The sequence below is a fragment of the Xyrauchen texanus genome, chromosome 7 (assembly GCF_025860055.1).
Source record: "Xyrauchen texanus isolate HMW12.3.18 chromosome 7, RBS_HiC_50CHRs, whole genome shotgun sequence".
NCBI classification, from domain to species: Eukaryota; Metazoa; Chordata; class Actinopteri; order Cypriniformes; family Catostomidae; genus Xyrauchen; species Xyrauchen texanus.
The window spans coordinates 24394801-24415167 of NC_068282.1; the positions used below are offsets into that span (position 1 = coordinate 24394801).

At 37.6% G+C, this 20367-nt stretch overlaps 1 protein-coding gene and 1 long non-coding RNA gene across 6 annotated transcripts in view; one reads left to right on the forward strand and one right to left on the reverse strand.

Moving 5' to 3' along the window:
- Positions 1-20367, reverse strand: part of LOC127646417 (protein Shroom2-like) — an 86693-nt gene that overhangs the window by 37302 nt on the left and 29024 nt on the right. For all 5 annotated transcript variants that reach the window (XM_052130042.1, XM_052130037.1, XM_052130038.1 and 2 more), the window contains one exon: positions 18533-18681. In XM_052130042.1, the coding sequence (XP_051986002.1) occupies positions 18533-18681 (149 nt within the window). The remainder of the gene's footprint in view (positions 1-18532; positions 18682-20367) is intronic.
- Positions 1-20367, forward strand: part of LOC127646420 (uncharacterized) — a 63152-nt gene that overhangs the window by 17760 nt on the left and 25025 nt on the right. The window lies entirely within an intron of this gene.

A 20367-nucleotide genomic window follows, 5' to 3' on the forward strand; every position in this document is an offset into this window, starting at 1 on the left:
AAATTTTCCTGATGTCAAATGTGCAGTTTAATCATTATGTAAGCAACACTGCACAGTTTAGTTCCAGAACAAAATTTTAAAAGTGAAATCAAAACCATTTTGATTAGGCTTGATATATTTACATTTTAACAATCATTTGTAGCCTATTGTGAGTAAAAGCTCATTTTAATGCATTCCGCTCATGATAATTTCATAACACCTTTTTAAAGCAGCTAGCATTAAAAAACATAACAGAGTGGGGAAAGTTGTAATAAAAATATGCCCAAGTAAAGACCTTTATTCCCTTGATTTTTCAGCATGCCTTTACATATGACATATGTATGGACATATTTGCACTGCATCTCAAGAGAACGATCAGCACCATATCAAATTTTAGATTTCAAACATCAAAACATTCATGTTTGTTCATTAAAAATGTTACAATGCAAATCATAATGTGAACCTCAAAATCACTTATTGTTGAAATGGCAATTTGGGTTTATCAAATGGAACTCCTAGTATGCAACATCAATTCTTGAAATCTGCTACATAAACAACAAGCAGCTGATTTATACAAGACAGATGTTGGAATAATTCAAGAGATCTAAGTTGCTAAATTATTTGTAGTTAAACAAAGTGTTAAAACCATCCTTGCTTTCCCTGCTGACTGAGCCAGGCACAAGCAGACAAATCCCTCAGCACCATCTTTCCCATTTAACTTGCGCTTTCACCAGTTGGTGATGTAACAGGTGTCATGGCAACTATGTCTTATCAACATAGCACTGTTAGAGCTTGTCTGAACCATTGTTTTATGCGAATCCACCTGCTGTTAAAATATGAATTTATGACAACAAATAAAAGGAATTGAAAAACTAAAATAAAAAAATCTTTCAGTGTTCAAGTATCAGTTTTATTCCTGAATGAATTATGATAAAACAGGAAAATATTTTAATTCTGAATAATGAAATCAGGATATTTATAACTTTCAAAATGGGTAAAATCACCTCAACTGTAAAGTTTTGCTCAACTGCTGTGGTTATCAGTGTTTGCATATATTTCCAACCAAAGTACTTGTGAAAACAACAGCTCTTCCTTAAATGCTAATGAAACATGGCTAACCCACGGATGTCAACTCACCTTGCAGATGGACAGTTCCACAGATCAGTTTTGAAAAGGGTGGTTCAAGGATTACACCACATAAAAGTGCAAATTAAAAACCAATGCGGCACATCTGGTGGTGTTAATTAAAAGTTATAAAGTATGAAATTACAAAATCACAAATATCATTCTACTGAATCACTGAGCACCTCTATAAATCAGATGAAGACTCCACCCCTGCTGCTATAATCAGCTCCAACTGTTCCTCTTTCAGCCACAGATGAGCTTTGCCAGTTATAATTGGATTCTGAAGCCCAGAGTGACAGCTCTGTTCACAATAGCCACACAGCTACTTGACTTTATTGCATGCAGGCATGGACACGAATGATGCTCTTATGAATCTTCCCTCAACCATACATTTTGCCACAACGAAATATTGGAAGGAGCCGTAGGAGAGCCTATTACCTAATGCATTTCATTTAAACTACACCAAGTAGTTAAAATATTTACTCCTAAATGACAGAGTTTTAAATAAGTTTTAATAGAAGTATAATTAAGTAATCACTATGTCTAAAAGAGGAAAATAAAATGTTTAGTTTCTATTTAAAGCGGCCTCTTAGAATAAAGCTACAACAAAATATTAAAGCCAAAAGGAAGAATGAAACTCAATCCAGCTGTATCCTGAGAAAATCATTCATTAATTCAGACAGTAAACCTAAACAGGAGGCATATGGATTCGTTCAGATCAGCAATCTTATCTTCCTTAACAGAGGGCTTTAGAGGAAGTGTGACACAAATGTCAACACACAGGATCAAAACAACTCCCTTTCTCAGTCGAGTGTGTATTTATTTAAAAGGATAGTTTACATAGGGACCAAAAATGAATATTCTGCCTTCATTTGTTCATCCTAAATGGCACTCAAAATAAGTATGATTTTTTTCCCCGTCCATAGTAAGGTGAATTATAATATACAGTATATATGTGTTTCATCAACTTCAGACACTTTCACGTCCCAAGGGTTGAGGCCTTCATCATCCATGCTTTCAATATAGAACTATGAATTACAAAATCAATAAATGATAAAAATACAAAGAGTGAAATAAACAATTTCAAGATTTAGTGTAAAAATTACTAATATATATATTTTTTTAATTTATTAATTACAACTGTCCCACAATTGTCTCGTCATTTCCACCACTCCAAAAATTTGGCCCATAATATTTTCTTTTTCAAAAGTAAGTGTACTTGGCAAATCAACAACAATGTCTGTGAAGAACATGCTTGGGATGAAATGAATAAAAATTATTTTTGAAGAGAACAAATAAAATTCAATGTATATATAATTTGTGTGCAATATATTTTCAACGGCCGTCATTTCCAATCAAAGATGTTATTTGCCACACGTGAAGCATGTGACGGTATTTGGTAATATTGTATACCACGGTAATTACCATGCACCATATTGTTATTGTAGCCACTTCAAAAGTATACAGTATATATTTTTCTATCAACGAATCAAGATTCACTGTGTGTATGTGACATAACACTTACATTTATGCATTTGGCAAACACTTTTATCCAAAGCGACTTCAAGTATTCACGGTATACATTGCATCAGTTTTATGTGTTCCCTGGGAATCGAACCCATGACATTGCCATTGCTAGTGTCATGCTCTACCAGTTGAGCTACTCAGATATAAACAAGATCAACACAGAAAGAAGTATGGCTGAAGGAGGAATGCAGCTTCCCCTTTATTTGCCTTGGGTTTTGGGTTTCATAAAAATGCAGAGGGTTTGTTGGTCGACGATGCTTCCCTGTGTAAAACATGTGGCAGAAAAGTGGCAGTGAAACAAGAACACCTCATGTTCGCTCATACAGGACAGGTAAGTTGATACAGTTCTGCTTGTTTTTTCAAACTGTTTTTGAAAACTGAGAGACAACACTAAGAAACAACTAGCTAAGTGACAACTAAGATGACGAAGAAAGTGAACCATTTATGCTAACTGCAGATAATGTGTAGCTTGCTTTTTAGTGGCCGAAGAGTAGTTCTCTAAAACTCTGCTACACAGTAATGTTTGCGTAATTATAGCAACAACTTAAATACGGTTGTAACCAGGATAATACTAAGTCCTGTAATTAATTATGGCAATGAGGCACAATGATTATTTCAATATTAAGATCAAGTTGGAATGCAACGCACAGTGAGAGTGTACTTGTGGTAATTAAATTTGTAGCTAGTGTCTAGCTATATATTAGCAACTGGCTTGCTATCCAGAAAAAATATGTATACCATTGTTATATCCTAGCAGCTGATAAAATTGGTCTAGCCTTACTTTAACACTAGCCTCAAGACAAGTTGAAGGTCTGTACTGATCAGTGGCCCAGTGTAATAAAGACCATTTAAATATTAAGACACAAACTTAAATGTTATAAGAGTGAGTAAATGATGACACAATGTTCTTTTTCATGCCTGCCCTTATTTTGTCCTCTCTGAGAATACGTGATCTAATTCATGACAGTTTACTGGCTCTCTCGGCCACTAGGTGGCAGAGGCTGTTCTGTCTGAGGAGCTGGCTGGAGGAGAAGACTGGCCTGTGGATGCTGTTTATTTAATAAGGTCCCTTGGGTTAACCCTGCCATTCGTGCATTCAAACATGAGATTGTACAGAAACAACAAGGTTTCAAAAGTTTTTAGAGCTTAACGGCAACAAATAAAAGTTGCTCTCCCAAGGTCTTTTTCCAATCAAAGTTTCTGAGAATGGCAAATAAACAATCAATCAAAATTCATAACAGAATAAGCGTGTGTGGAAATCATTTATGAAAATAAATCTCTACATGATCCAGATTTTCTTTGATAGTTTCATCAGGGAATTCAAGGTCACCGCAGGACAAGCCAGTTACAAGAATTTCCTAAAACAATAAAAGCTTACAAGCAGAATTCTCTGAATCGGTCACAACTGAGTAACTCTAAACATCAGTTTGGAAATGCCCCTGTCATATCAGTGCCTCCTCCTGTATGTGTAACTGTATGTGTCTCTTAAAATCAAAGGCCTCGGGATTGTATGTGAATTCTGTTAGGGCCTGGGGCTACTGTAAATGAGACATCCAGGGGTCATCTTTTCTTTACCTAGGTCAGTGTACGAAGTGCTAACTTACTGTTAAAAGCATGTTTTGTGCAGTTCTATTAATCACAGTTCTATTAATCACATATTAAAACAAAGTGAAAAGCATCTATAAAAAGGACTAATGATGAGGATATTTTCATGCATCAGATATCATTCCTTGGCCTTTTCTAAACTCAAACTGCCATTGATTATATTAACTATAAAGATACACTATGCTGGTGGGCTATTCACACAGTAAGGGGCCGTTCACACCAAACGCATTTTTGTATCCGTCTATGCTGTTGTTCTATATAAACATGCACTAGAAGGATGTCTTTCAACGTGTCTCACTCTTTTTTTAGCATCCCAGACAGGAGTGTCACTTCAGACATGCAAGGATACATATAATTCAGAAATTGAATTACTGAAAAAAAGCAACAAAGTTTTTTTAAACTGTGCTAAGATAATAAGGTTTCCCTAGTACCAGATTGGCATTTAGAAATTATTTCTGAAGAATAAGGTAACAAAGGGTTTTCTTATAGTAGTGTATAGTGTGTTATCTAAGACACAACTTTAGCAATTCCAACTTTTGAACTCTAGTGTACATCTGTATGCAAGTCCTGTTTTATATTTGTGAATATTGCAGCATCAGACAAGACAGTTCATAAAAGTGTGGATGAGATGCCTAATCCAAAAGGAGCAGACTCTAAATCCCATTTTAATCACACTGACCATAATCCCAATATCTGTGTAGTTAGATTACAAACTCAGTGGGGCATTTGGGCACATTGAAATCAGTAGAAACACTGTATAACCAGACTGATCACACAGTGAAATCGGAAACAGTAGGTTGACTTTTCTTTAGACAAAATCGGTGCTTACCGAAATTCAAAACACTGCCCCCAGTGGCCAAAGCGGTAAGTGCTGTTGGGCGTATGTGTATATTTGAGCTACATTTTCTGGGTTTAACATCAATGGAGGGGCACCAAAAGCAAGTTGTGAAGAGAGTTCTTATCAAAAAATGCTTATTTTATAAACTGTACACCTCCAGCCCAAACCTAACCATCAGTGGAGTAAAAATGTAATGCAACCTCCGAATCGTGCTTGTCACCGTTTATGCAAACACAATGAAAATTTGGTTTTACACATCAACGATAACATGTGATGTGTCATGGGATTAATTATCTGTTAGCTGAGAGCTCAGTAATTATGTTAAGTTTAGCTAATCTAATTAATCGGCAACACTTTACAGAGTCCATGACATCACTACTAGTATTTATAATTACAATGATTAATAACTCTAGTAATAACAATGTGTATTACATATAATTTCAAGCAGCTTAACTAAATAATTACAAAACAGGTGTTTTTACCATTTCATTTTTTTAAAATTTAAGTACAATTTAAGTGCATATTCCAAGCATGTAGAGAGGCATGGCCTTGTTCCACAAAAAAAAACAACGTTCTCTGTTTGTCCAGCACCCAGCACATGCCAAATTAAACAATCTATTACAGTTGATACCATGACCTCATAGTTTCTAATGAAGTCATCACATGCAAAACACAGGTACCTCCCACACACAGGGCCACATCTTAACAACTTCCTATTTCCTCATTATCCAAAACCCACATTTAGGCCTTTTACAGAGGCAAATTTTCTAAATTTGTGTGATGTTAAAGGCCACACATCAGACTTTGCTCTATGATAATGGTTAAGATCAAGGCGCATATGGTATGCGCTGAAGCGTACAGCAAAGATTGTTGTGGTTACACAACCATGATCTGCCCTTGGCTAAGCAATGACCGTATTGTCGTTCTCCTCATTGGACAAATTTGTCTTGCAATTATAAAGGATCATGTCAATGACACCTGCCTTGACAGGTTTTTAAGGCAACATGAGGTGAGGGTGGAGTGATATGTAATTTGTAAACTAATATATTTTAATACAGTTTAAACAGCAGTTTAAAGGGATAGTTCACCCAAATGTATAACATTTTGTTTTTTAATTTATTTTAGTAGTTCAGATGTCAAGAATTTAATTGTATAATGACTTAAATTTGGGTCTGTTCCTCGATTAAACCTAAGGTATGGCTTCAGATGACTTGGAATATAAAGAACAAGTCATGAGGACTACTTTTATGATACTTTTAGTGATTAGGCATCCTTTTGAGGCTTGATATCTCCAGTCACTGTTCATTGCCATTGCATGGAAAAAAAACAGAACATTCTCCAACATAGTCTCACGACAGCTCATAATAATTCAAATGAGTTGGTGAAATTGTAAGAAAACATACGACAACCAATCAACAAACAGAAATTCAAATCGATGCCATACAGGCATCAACAATGTTATGCACACACTCATGTTTAAAAAAAAATTCTGTTTTAAATTATGATTAGGTTTAGGGTTTGGGTTAGGGGATCATCTTAGAAATAATTATGCAGAGCCGATTTCTTATGATTTTGCCATCTATTAGTATTATTACGACTTGTCATGAGATCAGATTGGAATTACAAATTTTGGGTAAACTATCAAAACATCAGACTATTAAGCCTAACAATATCCATTCAAAGCTTTTTTAATTTTAACTGTTGCTAAAAGTTAGTGCCCAGAGTGTACTTCACACCTCTTGTAAAACACATAATTTTTCAGACAGCTCACACTAAAGTTGCATGGTATACCGGTGCTATGGTAGTATCGCGTTGCTAAAGCTTCAAAATACTGCCGGTGCCACAGTATTTTTTGAACGGTAGTACCATTAACACGGTAGTACCGCAAGTTATGCTGTATGTGTGGTAGTGAATACTATTCTTGCTAAAAATCAGACCTATAAGAGCGCAAAATGTTGTTTAGAATTTTCCCCTTATATGGTATAGTTTATTTTCAATGTGTGGTTTTCCCATGCTTCAAACACATGTCTGAATCCCAGCATGTTAATTTGGCGTCATATATCCTAATGGATAATATGTGTTTAAATAAAACTTTGGAGAGTGAGAACTTATAAAATATATATATATATATATATATATATATATATATATATATATATATATATATATATATACACAGTGGGTATGGAAAGTATTCAGACCCCTTAAATTTTTCACTCTTTGTTATATTGCAGCCATTTGCTAAAATCATTTAAGTTCATTTTTTTTCCTCATTATTGTACACACAGCACCCCATATTGACAGAAAAACACAGAATTGTTGACATTTTTGCACATTTATTAAAAAAGAAAAACTGAAATATCACATGGTCCTAAGTATTCAGACCCTTTGTTCAGTATTTAGTAGAAGCACCCTTTTGATCTAATACAGCCATGAGTCTTTTTGGGAAAGATGCAACAAGTTTTTCACATCTGGATTTGGGTATCCTCTGCCATTCCTCCTTGCAGATCCTCTCCAGTTCTGTCAGGTTGGATGGTAAACGTTGGTGGACAGCCATTTTCAGGCATCCAGAGATGCTCAATTGGGTTTAAGTCAGGGCTCTGGCTGGGCCATTCAAGAACTGTCACGGAGTTGTTGTGAAGCCACTCCTTCGTTATTTTAGCGGTGTGCTTAGGGTCATTGTCTTGTTGGAAGGTCAACCTTCGGCCCAGTCTGAGGTCCAGAGCACTCTGGAGAAGGTTTTCATCCAGGATATCCCTGTACTTGGCCACATTCATCTTTCCCTCGATTGCAACCAGTCGTCCTGTCCCTGCAGCTGAAAAACACCCCCACAGCATGATGCTGCCACCACCATGCTTCACTGTTGAGACTGTATTGGACAGGTGATGAGCAGTGCCTGGTTTTCTCCACACATACCGCTTAGAATTAAGACCAAAAAGTTCTATCTTGGTCTCATCAGACCAGAGAATCTTATTTATCACCATCTTGGAGTCCTTCAGGTGTTCTTTCATGTGTCTTGCACTGAGGAGAGGCTTCCGTTGGGCCACTCTGCCATAAAGCCCTGACTGGTGGATGGCTGCAGTGATGGTTGACTTACTACAACTTTCTCCCATCTCCCGACTGCATCTCTGGACCTCAGCCACAGTGATCTTTGGGTTCTTCTTTACCTCTCTCACCAAGGCTCTTCTCCCCCGATAGCTCAGTTTGGCCGGACGGCCAGCTCTAGGAAGTGTTCTGGTCGTCCCAAACGTCTTCCATTTAAGGATTATGGAGGCCACTGTGCTCTTATGAACCTTAAGGGAAGCAGACATTTTTTTGTAACCTTGGCCAGATCTGTGCCTTGCCACAATTCTGTCTCTGAGCTCTTCAGGCAGTTCCTATGACCTCATGATTCTCATTTGCTCTGACATGCACTGTGAGCTGTAAGGTCTTATATAGACAGGTGTGTGGCTTTCCTAATCAAGTCCAATCAGTATAATCAAACACAGCTGGACTCAATTGAAGGTGTAGAACCATCTCAAGGATGATCAGAAGAAATGGACAGCACCTGAGTTAAATATATGAGTGTCACAGCAAAGGGTCTGAATACTTAGGACCATGTCAGGGTTTCCGTTGTCCGGTAATTACCGGACATTGGCCGGTAAAAAAATTAAATCTCTCCGGTCAAATTGTCCGATTAAAATTGCCTAATAATCCCGTCCCCCTAACACAATCTGAATTTGAGAATAAGCCTAAAATGTATAAAGCAAAAATACACCGATCTCTTGCTATGTTATAAAGGAACAGGCTCTATCGTTTGAAAGTTATGAAACAACATCGCATGCTGCATTTCAAATAAAGCGCACGCCTAAAACGGCTGCAATATAGACCTAAACAACGAGCGATTGAGTGAGGCGTTTCAAATATGGCCAGGCCCAGGCAGACTAGCTTTAAAAGCTTTTTTCAGAGGCCAGACGATGGTGAATCAGGAACATCTCATTATAGATAGATCCGTGCTTCTAATCCGCGCATTACGTGCAGTTTTTTCTCTATCATCAAAATTGAATAGCCTATGTTCATCAGTGCATGGTTACAGTCTATATCAAGCAGGGACACGTTTGTGTGCATTTTATTTTGTGATTTCACCGAATTAATAGAGAGTATCCGCAACGGCGATAGATTGAAACGCTGCGTCCTAGTGGAGATTGCGCAACTTCGCGCAGCGCGTCGTCCATGCAACTGATAGCAGCGGACACGACGCTCAGCTTGATTTCAAAAACAACAGATTTTAGCGCTAGATCTCTTATTTAACGGACTAAATGAATGATCTGCTAGTTAACTGGAGATGTTTTATTTATTTGTATTAGGTACATCCGTGCCTCAATGTTTCAAAAAGTGAATGTGTGTGAAACCACAGTAAAAAACAATTGGCGTTGATTGACGCCAATCGAACGTTCATGTTTTTTTTTTTTCGTCTATTTGAAAGTTAAGCTAATAATAATATGTTGCATTCTATACGGCCTGATTATGTCATTTTTTAAGTTACATAGACTGCCTCCAGTTTTCCTCAACTTGACTAATTAAGAGGCGATATATTTGACCGGCATATCATCAAAATGTCCGTAAAACGAAACCTCTGTGACCGGCACCATTTTTTTCTAGCGGAAACTCTGGACCATGTGATATTTCAGTTTTTCTTTTTTAATAAATGTGCAAAAATGTCAACAATTCTGTGTTTTTCTGTCAATATGGGGTGCTGTGTGTACAATAATGAGGAAAAAAAATGAACTTAAATGATTTTAGCAAATGGCTGCAATATAACAAAGAGTGAAAAATGTAAGGGGGTCTGAATACTTTCCGTACCCACTGTATATATATACACACACACACACAATTCATGTAAAGAGATTTGGAATTATTTCGGGTTTTGCCTTATGAGACTGGGAAAACCCATGTGCTGTGAATGTCTACAAAGATTTCAAGCCAAAGGGGGAAACACTAGGGATGAAACAGTTACTGGTTTCATGGTAAACCACAATAAAATTCCCAGACGGTTAGTATTACTGTGTCAAATTAATAATTATTAAAACCATGCTTTGTAAAACTTGTGGTAAATGTTGTCCACACACTCACAGCATGAGTCTGACACATGGGCGCAGCATGCAACATTGCTATTGTTTTAGCGTGAAAACATGGCGGAAGGCAATGACCATGCTCAGGATAATTTCCAACCTTCAAAGAAGACCAACTCAGAAGTGTGTTTTTATATCTGTATTTTTATATCTCCGTACAAAACTTCGGCACCTAACTCGTCCCACACCGTTTGGCGTAGACCCACGAATGAGGTGTCAAATCGAACGGCCTATTGAGGACACGTGTGCTATGACTTTTATAAGCGATCGAGTGCGGTATTTGCCCCAGGGGCAAAAAGCACCGAAAAATCCCATAGACTTAACATTGCGACAAACTTTGACGCATCACAGCTCCGAGCGAGGATTTCGCAGAAAGCGTGTGATTTGCCACATTTGAAGAGGCTGGCAGGCTCTGTAAGAGCATACCTCAATATGGGGTAAATGTTGCACCCCTGGGGGCAGGAGCTGCCCAAAGTTGCCCCCATTGACTTACAATGGTGTAGGACGGCCCATGAAATAGGGATTTTTATTAAACATAGCTCTGGATCACAGTGTCATAGAGACAAGGGGCCTGCCTCATTTTACTCAGACGACCAATCAGTCTCTCAGGATCATTGCAAATCTATCAAGCCACGCCCTAGCAACCATTTACAGCACCTTAGCAACAAGTCCCATAGACTTCTAATGAAAGAGATCAAAGGGATATCTCCGGATAGAAGTGTCATAGAAACACAAGGGTGGTCTCGTTTGACTCGGGGCAGCAAACAGCCAAACATGAATCACCTCAACACTTCCTAGCCCCTCCCTAGCAACCATTGTCGAGCACCTTAGCAACCAAAATCCATAGAGGGATATCTTCCATTCTGAATGTCACAGAGGCATGGGAGTTGGTTTATATCATTCATACTGACAAGCAGCCTTTGGAATTTCATGATTGGCAGCTGCCAAGCCACTCCTAGCAACTACACATAGTACACTAGCAACCGAGTAACAAATCACATATTTCTGCACCACAAAATCGTACAGACTTCTGGGTTGATTTATTTCAACCAGGATGGCAAGGAGACTTCATTAGTATCACTATGGAAACTTCCTAGCAACCACATGGGGTTACCCTAGCAACCGAGTAACAAATCACATATCTCTGCACCAGAAAACACTACAGACTTCCGGGTTGACTTATTTCACACAGGATGGAAAGGAGCCATGTATTGTATTACCTTGGTAACTGCATAGCAACCGCATGGGCTTACCCTAGCAACCGAGTAACAAATCACATATTTCTGCACCAGAAAATCGTACAGACTTCCGGGTTGATTTATTTACGACCGCGATTTTTGTTCTTTTCGAGTTACACCAAGCTGTTTGACGAGATTCGCCACGGCAAGCACCACTCACATTTTCTTCAGGAAATGTACCCATCTAGTTATTATTATTATTATTATGTAGCCACACCAATAATAATAATAATTATTATTATTATACTGCATTTGCCATTCTCTTGTTTACTCATTTTATATGTTGTTTGTTGAATTTCAAATATAAAACCTGTTTAAATTATTTCAGTGTGTGTATCAGTACTTTTTGTACATTTTAACAATACTGTGATAATACTGATAACCATGATAGTTTTGGTCACGATAATCGTGATATAAAATTTTCTCTAAATAATCTCTAGGAAACACCAGCAACCTTATTAAACACCTTCGGACACATCCCAATGCTTTTGCAGAATAAACTCGGGTTAGCGTCCCTTTATATAACCTAAACACTTTATCTTAACATTTACAGATTTACCATTTCTCTGAGAAATCAAACACTGCACTTGTTTGTTTTTTCCCCCCAATTACAAATGCATGGTGGGTGTAACTTAGCATTTATGATCAGACCGATTTGATCACGTCCCTGAGGCATGCGATCAAACCAGTGTGTGTAATCTACAATTGCCCTGCTGTTTATCAGGAGGAGGGTCTAAAGCGGTTATAATAATGAAACAGCTGCTTCAAAACAGTCTTTTCAACATTACAATATCTTTTTTTTATGTTACTTACATTCAAATAATCACAGAAATCCAAATTTAAAGCCGTTGCGGTTTGAACTGGACATTTTGACAAGATGCAGATTTCTTTTTTTTTTTTCTACATGTAACTAAGAATGTATTGCGTAACAAGTTAGTCCATTTGAACCAGTTATTTTCACCACTTCTAGTTTGGTGTGAATGGCTAGTTTCTAAGTACCACAATGACAAACTGTGTTAAGAATTAACACATTATCATGTGGTATCGTGATACTACTTAGAATCATGATACTTTAGCTGGTATAGTATCATAAGATATGATAATGGTATCGTGGCAACCCTAGCTCACGCACATCCTGCACTCCACTGCGTAATGACCTGTTATCTTCTTTCTGTGTTCTAATCCAGACTCTGTCCACGGTTCCCACTCTTTTCAAGGCAAACTTTTCCAGGACATCAAGGACATTTTATATGCCCAACCAGTGTAATATTTAAGCAAACACACATGCGTCCATTTAAATCAAGCTTTTATTTTGACATTTCGGTTTGTTTTTGACGTTAGTTTCTCACCTCCAGATAAGCAGTTTGCTGTATGGCAGTGTGATTATTAATCCCCGTAAAGCTGTGATTCAAGTTAATAAATACATAGTCTGTATGTACTGCACACTTCAGAGTGCTCTCTGTCTCAGTCTTCTCACATACACAAGAGTGCACGTGATGATCATGATGAGGTGTTTTCAGTGTATGAGTGGCCGGCTCTACACGCATGCATCACTTGCAGATTATTTATTTAGTAAATTAAACCAGTGATTTTTTTATTGTTTAATTATCAAACTAGGAAATATAAAAATGTTTGATTAATTGTTCATTCAAACATTAATTGTTGTCCAAATATGTCATATTCCACAACATTCTGCATTTTATTGCTAATGCCATTTTTACAACTAGATTCCATGTTTTCCGCATACTACATGTTGTAACCGCTGTATAAGGTGACTCCAATCATTGAGTTCCATCCATCCATCCATCCATCCATCCATCCATCGTCAACCGCTTATCCTGTGTACAGGGTCGCGGGGGGCTGGAGCCTATCCCAGCTAACATTGGGCGAAAGGCGGGGGACACCCTGGACAGGTCGCCAGTACCAATCAATCAATCAACCAATCATTGAGTTATTGAATATTAATTCACATCCCGAGGTATTAAGGCAAAATCACCACACTACCAAACCAGAATCACCCACTACCAAAAATCAGCGGTCCGACTGTCATCGTTCTATAAAGGGATGCAAACTCAAGGCCAAAAAATGTGAGACAATCACTGAACCACAGATTTCCGGGGTTATTTTTTTAAAGAATAAGCTAACAGCACCAACTTAAGCTATTTTAATGATTCAAGCATAGCAAATTATCTGCACAATTGTGTAGAATTAGCTGCAAAAATAAAGGGTATTTTGGTGTGGCTTGCTTCTTTTTCACAAATTTGTACAGTTTAATTAATTGACTAGTTTAGTGACCACTTCTGGAGATGCCACTAGGTGGCGACAAATGAGCACCTTGTGTGGCATGAGCGAGTCATTGAATCTTTTTGAAATATTCATGAATGAAGACTTTGAAGACAAGAGATTTTATAGTATTTAAGCACTATAAGAACAAAGCAGATCTATAATTTCCATTCATTTGGTGAAATGCCGAGCATGACTTTTCATCCAAAAAGTCATCAATAATAGTCTAATAATATTAATAAAATATCAATTACATCTTTACCTTCTCCTTTATTAAAGTTTGCATGTCAAATCTACTGACTTCAGTAGAATGTTTAAGCATTATAAAAACAAAGCAGATCTACTGTATCCTTTTCCTACAGTATTAAAAATGGTGAGCATGACTTATCAGAAAAGACCACAATAATAGCCTAATAGTAATAATTTTTAGTTTCAATAATGTCCTTTTGTCATTGTAAAGCGCATTTCACAAGTCGAGTCAAGGCGGCAATACTCCACTCAACATCGGTGTCAAGCGGCGCTTTGCCCTTCCACAAGATAATCATTGCAGAAACACGTTTTTTTTCCCCAAGCGTCACTGAGGGGTGAATTTACAAGCTCGCCACATAAGAAAGTGAGTTATGTGCACAATAAACACTGAAAACATATATTTGGAAAAGAAAAAAATGGCACTTGCCTTGATTGCTGAAAATAAAAAGAGGACTCGTTTATGTTTAGGTAAGATCTTATCTTTTTTTTTTCTTTTTTTTTTGTAAATGTAATTACTGTAGTTACAATAACTGGGGTCCCTGGAAATTATAAGATAAAAATTTATCAAAATAAATGATGAGATATTTAATTTCTCTTCATAAATTTGGACAGTTTTAAAATATTTGTTTTAGCTTTATACTCTCAAAGATATCATTTGTGTGAGGCACAAACGTGTGTGAAAAACACTGGTGTGAAATTGGAGCCGAGGTTGCGCTGACACGTCAATTCGTAGACTTCAATGTATTTGGCAGTGATGACGCGAGTCATGTGACAGCCCTTCGACATGTATAAACGGTCACTTTACCTGGAAAGGTATTCGTTAGCCTCCCCGTTCATCTCTATGACTGTGTTCAACTAATGCAGGGTTCCCAGAAATCTTTGCTCATGGGTGCTCAGTTTTGTGATCGGGTTTCACGTGACTGATCACTCGTCAAAGGGAAAAGGTAGGGAAAAATATAAATCAATTTCACCCTTTAAGAGCCCTTCAATGTATATAATGTAATGAAATGGTTCTTGGAATTTTTTGTTTAATTTCATCATAAAACAGCTACTTTTGAATGGCTGTCTATGGAGAAACATGCTTTTTGCCATCGGGTGGTGTAGTTCCAGCAGGTGTTAACAGGAACCTGCTAACCAGCCAATTCCTGACACCCTGGTCGGTACATGTACCAGGTCATTCAGTTTGCTTATGAATGAGAAGTTTCACAAATGCCACTTCTCTCTGTGCACGCGCTGCTGTGGCCAAGCACGCGGTTGGCTATAGCTGTAACCAATCAATCGATCTGCCTTGGTTGGACTGTGATTTCCAAGCACACAATTGGACGCTGCTGTAATCAATCACGAGGGTGTAAGCCCCCTTAACCGTTGATGTTGTTTCAAAATGCACAGCCACTGGCAGTGACAAAGCAATATGAATTTCTGTATTTGACTCCAATTCTGAGTCAAGATTGTTACCATGTTTTTGTAAATGTAACGAAAACCTTGCTAGCAACACAGTCAAACAGTTTTATTATACAGTACTTCAATATTTTCCAGGACAAATTATTATTTTCCAGGACATTTAAGAATTTTTCTCATTTTCCATGTCTTTTCCATGGCTGGAAAACTGCATTCCAGGTTTTCCAGGATGCATGGGATCCCTGTCTATCATGTCTTGCAGCCCACAAAAATTATTAGATAAAAACAGAAAATGTGACCACAGTATTATTCACAGCTCCAAATGATAAATGTTTTTTTTTTTCCACAGGAGGAATTAGGTTCAAACATTCATGTATAGTATTACAAAATATATTACTGAATTCTTTCTTGATCACAATATTGGAATGCATAAACTGAATGGACTCACTGGTAATTACGTATGTGTCGGTTCAATATAATTTATCCGTTATTGCCCAATCGGACCACAATCATTTAAATTCTGGGATATGAAAAGTGACTCAATGGTCAGTTTTGATGTCACCATACACAACCACCAGATCTACAATACACACTACTTGTGTAAACAAACACAGAACAAAGTAGGGCTGTACAATTTACATCCAAATAATTTGTGTCCATGTCATATTCTTTATGTACACATTTAAAACAAGCAGAGAATTGCGTTCCTGAATAACGTTGCTGCTATTTTATATATTAGTAAATCAAGATGGTGTCGGAGACTATTTAGCAGAGACGGGTCACTTCTATTAAAATAATAAAAGAAGCACAATTTATGATACCAGTGCTGTCAGATTTTACGGCCGATTTAAAACATTTTCTTTGATCGTAATCTTGACTAACCATTTTGAAGATATGGTCTTTCCCCATTTAAGTATAGATACGTAGGAGATGCACTTTCATGACTGGAAATAGTTTACAGGGAGTGCTCCAAAGATGGTCGCCAGTGGACTGACTTGCTATGATTTTGTTCTTTTCAAATTTGTAGTAAACTATACATAGCAAGTGACACCCATCAACTATAATGATCTAGCAAATCTGGAATTATTAAATATTACCAAGCACCCTTCTGAAGATTTTTTAATGTGCTTCTTAAAACTCGCTCGACACCAGTTGCCCATAGTTGCCTTAAGCCAAAGTTAATATCATTGATGCTGATGGATTCAATTTCTGCTTTAATCTAAATTAAGCTTTAAACTGATAACTTTGCACCATTTCCATGCGTTAAAGGTACTGTCAATACTGTTGTTGGTTAAAATCAGAGTCACATTCTATTGCACAAAGACCCACAGTACTGGCTTTGTGAAATGCATAAACAGAGGCAGTTTTTCTCCCTGGATGACATTGTTTGTTTAGGAGTTATGCTGTAATGTGACCAAACACACTAGTGTGCCCCAGACAAGCTGAGACAAAGAGGACAGTGTTTGGAACACAAAGACATGGACTGACCAGCCTCTACCTCTTCAACTGCAATGGGCCAATGTGATGGTCGCTTAACAGAAAAATATTAATCCTTCCCAATGTACATTGTGTGTAGTGAAAACATTTTGACCTGGCTTCTCTGACTTTTGATGACTTGGAACAAAAAGGTATGCTACACGGTGTTGCCAGTTTCAGCATTTTTGTATATCTTTCTTCTTGAGAGCAAATTTTTCTATGAAGTGTTGCTGTAAATATTTGCATACATTGCTTTCAAGGTGAGAAAATCTAACCTTTGTGTTCTCCTCTAACTGAAGTTGGAAACAAGAGCAAGAAGTCTTAAAAGCTGAAAACTGAACACGTAAATCAGGACCAAATACTTATTTCGCACCACACACGCTTTCAACCACTGTCCACTGGCTGAGCGCATAGCCAACTTCCAGCCTGCATGCAAATCTACTGCACCAGATATAAATTTCAGAGGTAGTTGTTAGTGAAAACACAGTGGCTGATTGCTTTAATGTCAGCCTGTATCTAAATGCAGAAAGCCGGAGGATAGACAAATAATACACAAATAACCCTACATGCCATCTTATGTTCATAGACCCAAAATAAGTTAATTTACAGAATAACTTCCCAAAGATAGTACCAAGTTCTGTAAGACCACATCAAATAAAATTAAGGGTTCTGTGGCTCAAGAACTTAAAATAAAAAAATGCAAGAAAATCTCTTTTACACAAGATTTGAAATCATCAAGATATTCTAGCTTTTTATGTCAAAACATGAACAGTCATGTACACGACACTTGCACACATTGGATAAGCTGTACATGCAACACGAGGGATAATGGGCAAAAATATATGTGTGCCAAACGGTTTGAGTTTAAAACGTTTTTGACCTTACCCCAATAAAAGAAAACTATTTAAGGCATTTAAATGACCTTACACGTTGTTGGCTTTTTAAGCATAATCTGAGTAAGATCGTCCATGTAAACCCAGTCAGGATACCATTGGATTCTGTGTTGGAGTAGTAACGACACTAACACTTGGCAACCTCCAGGGATTTAAACTCTTGTATGAACACTCCTTCAGTGCCACTTTTGCCGTGGTACTGGATTACTACAACAATTTTCATGAGAAAATTGCAGATATTTGCATATTGCATCATACTTGCAAATCCTCTCTTTGCTATTTCTTTCCAACCAGAATTCTTTGGTAAGAAATTGTTTGCCATTAGTATGAATTTAAATATTTAACGCATTATGTTCCATTATACACGTTTAAATTGGTATGACAAATACAATTGAAACTTATTCAGTTTCATTTTAGCTTTCTATTCCTCTACCTGGCTGTGCTAGCAAGTACTAAAACATCAGGAAGCAATCTAGTAGAACTGGACTGTCAAGCATTCAACGGCCCCCTCAGAGTCAGTGATGCAATCAACACCAATTCCCAATCGCTGTAGTCACTCTCTACCTACCCAACAACTGAACAAATTTGAGCACTGATGTTTCTACCTAACAGAGCAATACAATATTGATGGGTAGACACATATTTGTTTTCAAAACATGCATTTCTTTACAAATGAAGTGATGGCCCTTTTTCCTACCCCATGCCTCTGAGAATACCACAGACATGATTACTTCCTAGCAAAAGGAGCAGATGTCTAAGGTCCAAAAAGGGTGTGAGTTTGTTTGCGTGTGTGTGTTTGTAATAAATTACCTTTTCACCACCAGACTAAGAGTCTTGTGCGAGCCCTTGACTAGGCAGATGGCCTCTTGTCTGTAGCCAGTGAGATAAATATTGTTGATGTTGATGAGTTCATCTCCAGCCAGCAGCCTCACATCCGCGGCCTTACTGCCCTCTTCCACCTGTGGCACAGACACAATACATTCAGGCTCAATCAACCTGACCTCTTTTGGTGGGTTGCCTGAACAACAAGTCAACATACTGGTCTTAAATGAATAGTTCACCCAAAAATGTAAAGTTTTGGTGTGAAACAACCCAAAACACAAGTTATTTTTCAGTGAAAATCTTGAAATCCATTGGGTGTTCATAAGCGCTATTAGAGAAGCTTATTCACAGTGGCACACGTGAGAACTTGCATTGTTTCCAGTGCTGAACAACTCAAGTTAACAGGTCAATTTAAATTTTGGGGGAATTATGCCTTTAAGGAAGCTCAATAATTATTTATTGTGGTTTCGTGCTCACCTGACTATGATAAGATGCGTTCATAGGGGGTGTTTACATAAATCACGTTTTTGTGTAGAAAGTCCAAATCGTGCAGCCCTAGTCAGGAGCTTCAGTTAATCTTCACATCAATCATAAGCATGGTTAAATAATGTGATCTCGACCATGGCATGATTGTTGGTGCCAGACAGGCTGGTTTGAGTATTTCTGTAACTGCTGATGATCTGGGATTTTCACGCAAAACAGTCTCTAAAGTTTACTCAGAATGGTGCCAAAATCAAAAATATATCCAGTGAGTGGCAGTTCTACGGACAGAAATGTCTTATTGATGAGAGAGGTCAACAGAGAATGGCCAGACTGTTTCGAGCTGACAGAAAGGCTACAGTAAATCAGATAACTCTGTACAATTGTAGTGAGCAGAATAGCATCTCAGAATGCACAACACGTCGAACCTTAAGGCGGATCAGCTACAATAGCAGAAGACCCCGTCTGGCACTTTATTTGGACCATAGTGTTCGTAATAAAGTTCTCAATGAGTGTATATTGTTTTTATACTTGATCAACAATCTAAAATCAACAGTTTTATAAGTTCCCATTGTTTTTACTCAATGTCATAATTCGCAATGCTACATTGGATTGTTGTCCATGCCCTCATGAAAGACATGGACAACTCTTTTATGAAGCATTTTATGAAAAGTTCAAGGCTCAAAAAAGAATAGGAAAAATAAGTGGGCAGACACAGTTGTGCTATATTGCTGAAACAGCTGTGCTTTAAAGGGGATTCATTTAAAGCTCGACAAATAGATTGAGATTTCTAAATCTCACTGTTTTTTTTCACATGGATTTTTGACATTGAACAAACAGTGAGAATGCATAAAAACAGTCACAAAGCATATTTACACTAGCACATAATGTCACCCTGATCTCAGCATGTTTCTAAATGACTCTGGTCTCTGTCAGTTAGTGCAGAGCAGTCAGAGCATTTCCTGAACAACTGAACCCACTTCATTGCCAAATGTTATTGCTGTAGAAGTTTCACCCTTAAATGACCAAATGAGTAAAGTATGTTCACCTTTCTAAATCAGCACTCAGGGGGGGCAAGTCATTAACTTTAACTTTCCACATCAGAACTTTTACCTTCAGAGCCAAGCAAGAACCAAGTTAATCATACATACTCAGTAACAAAGAGCACATTTCAGGAAACCTGTGGCCAAATTCCTTAAGTAAATTCCTGACATGATATGCAATGCTGCCCTATCTTCCAGTAAGCTGGTTATTTGCTATTTGAGCTTTTGGCCCAAAGTTGATCATGACTATTCATTATTTACAACACTTTGCAGGCATGTCTATAACTCATCTTAACATAA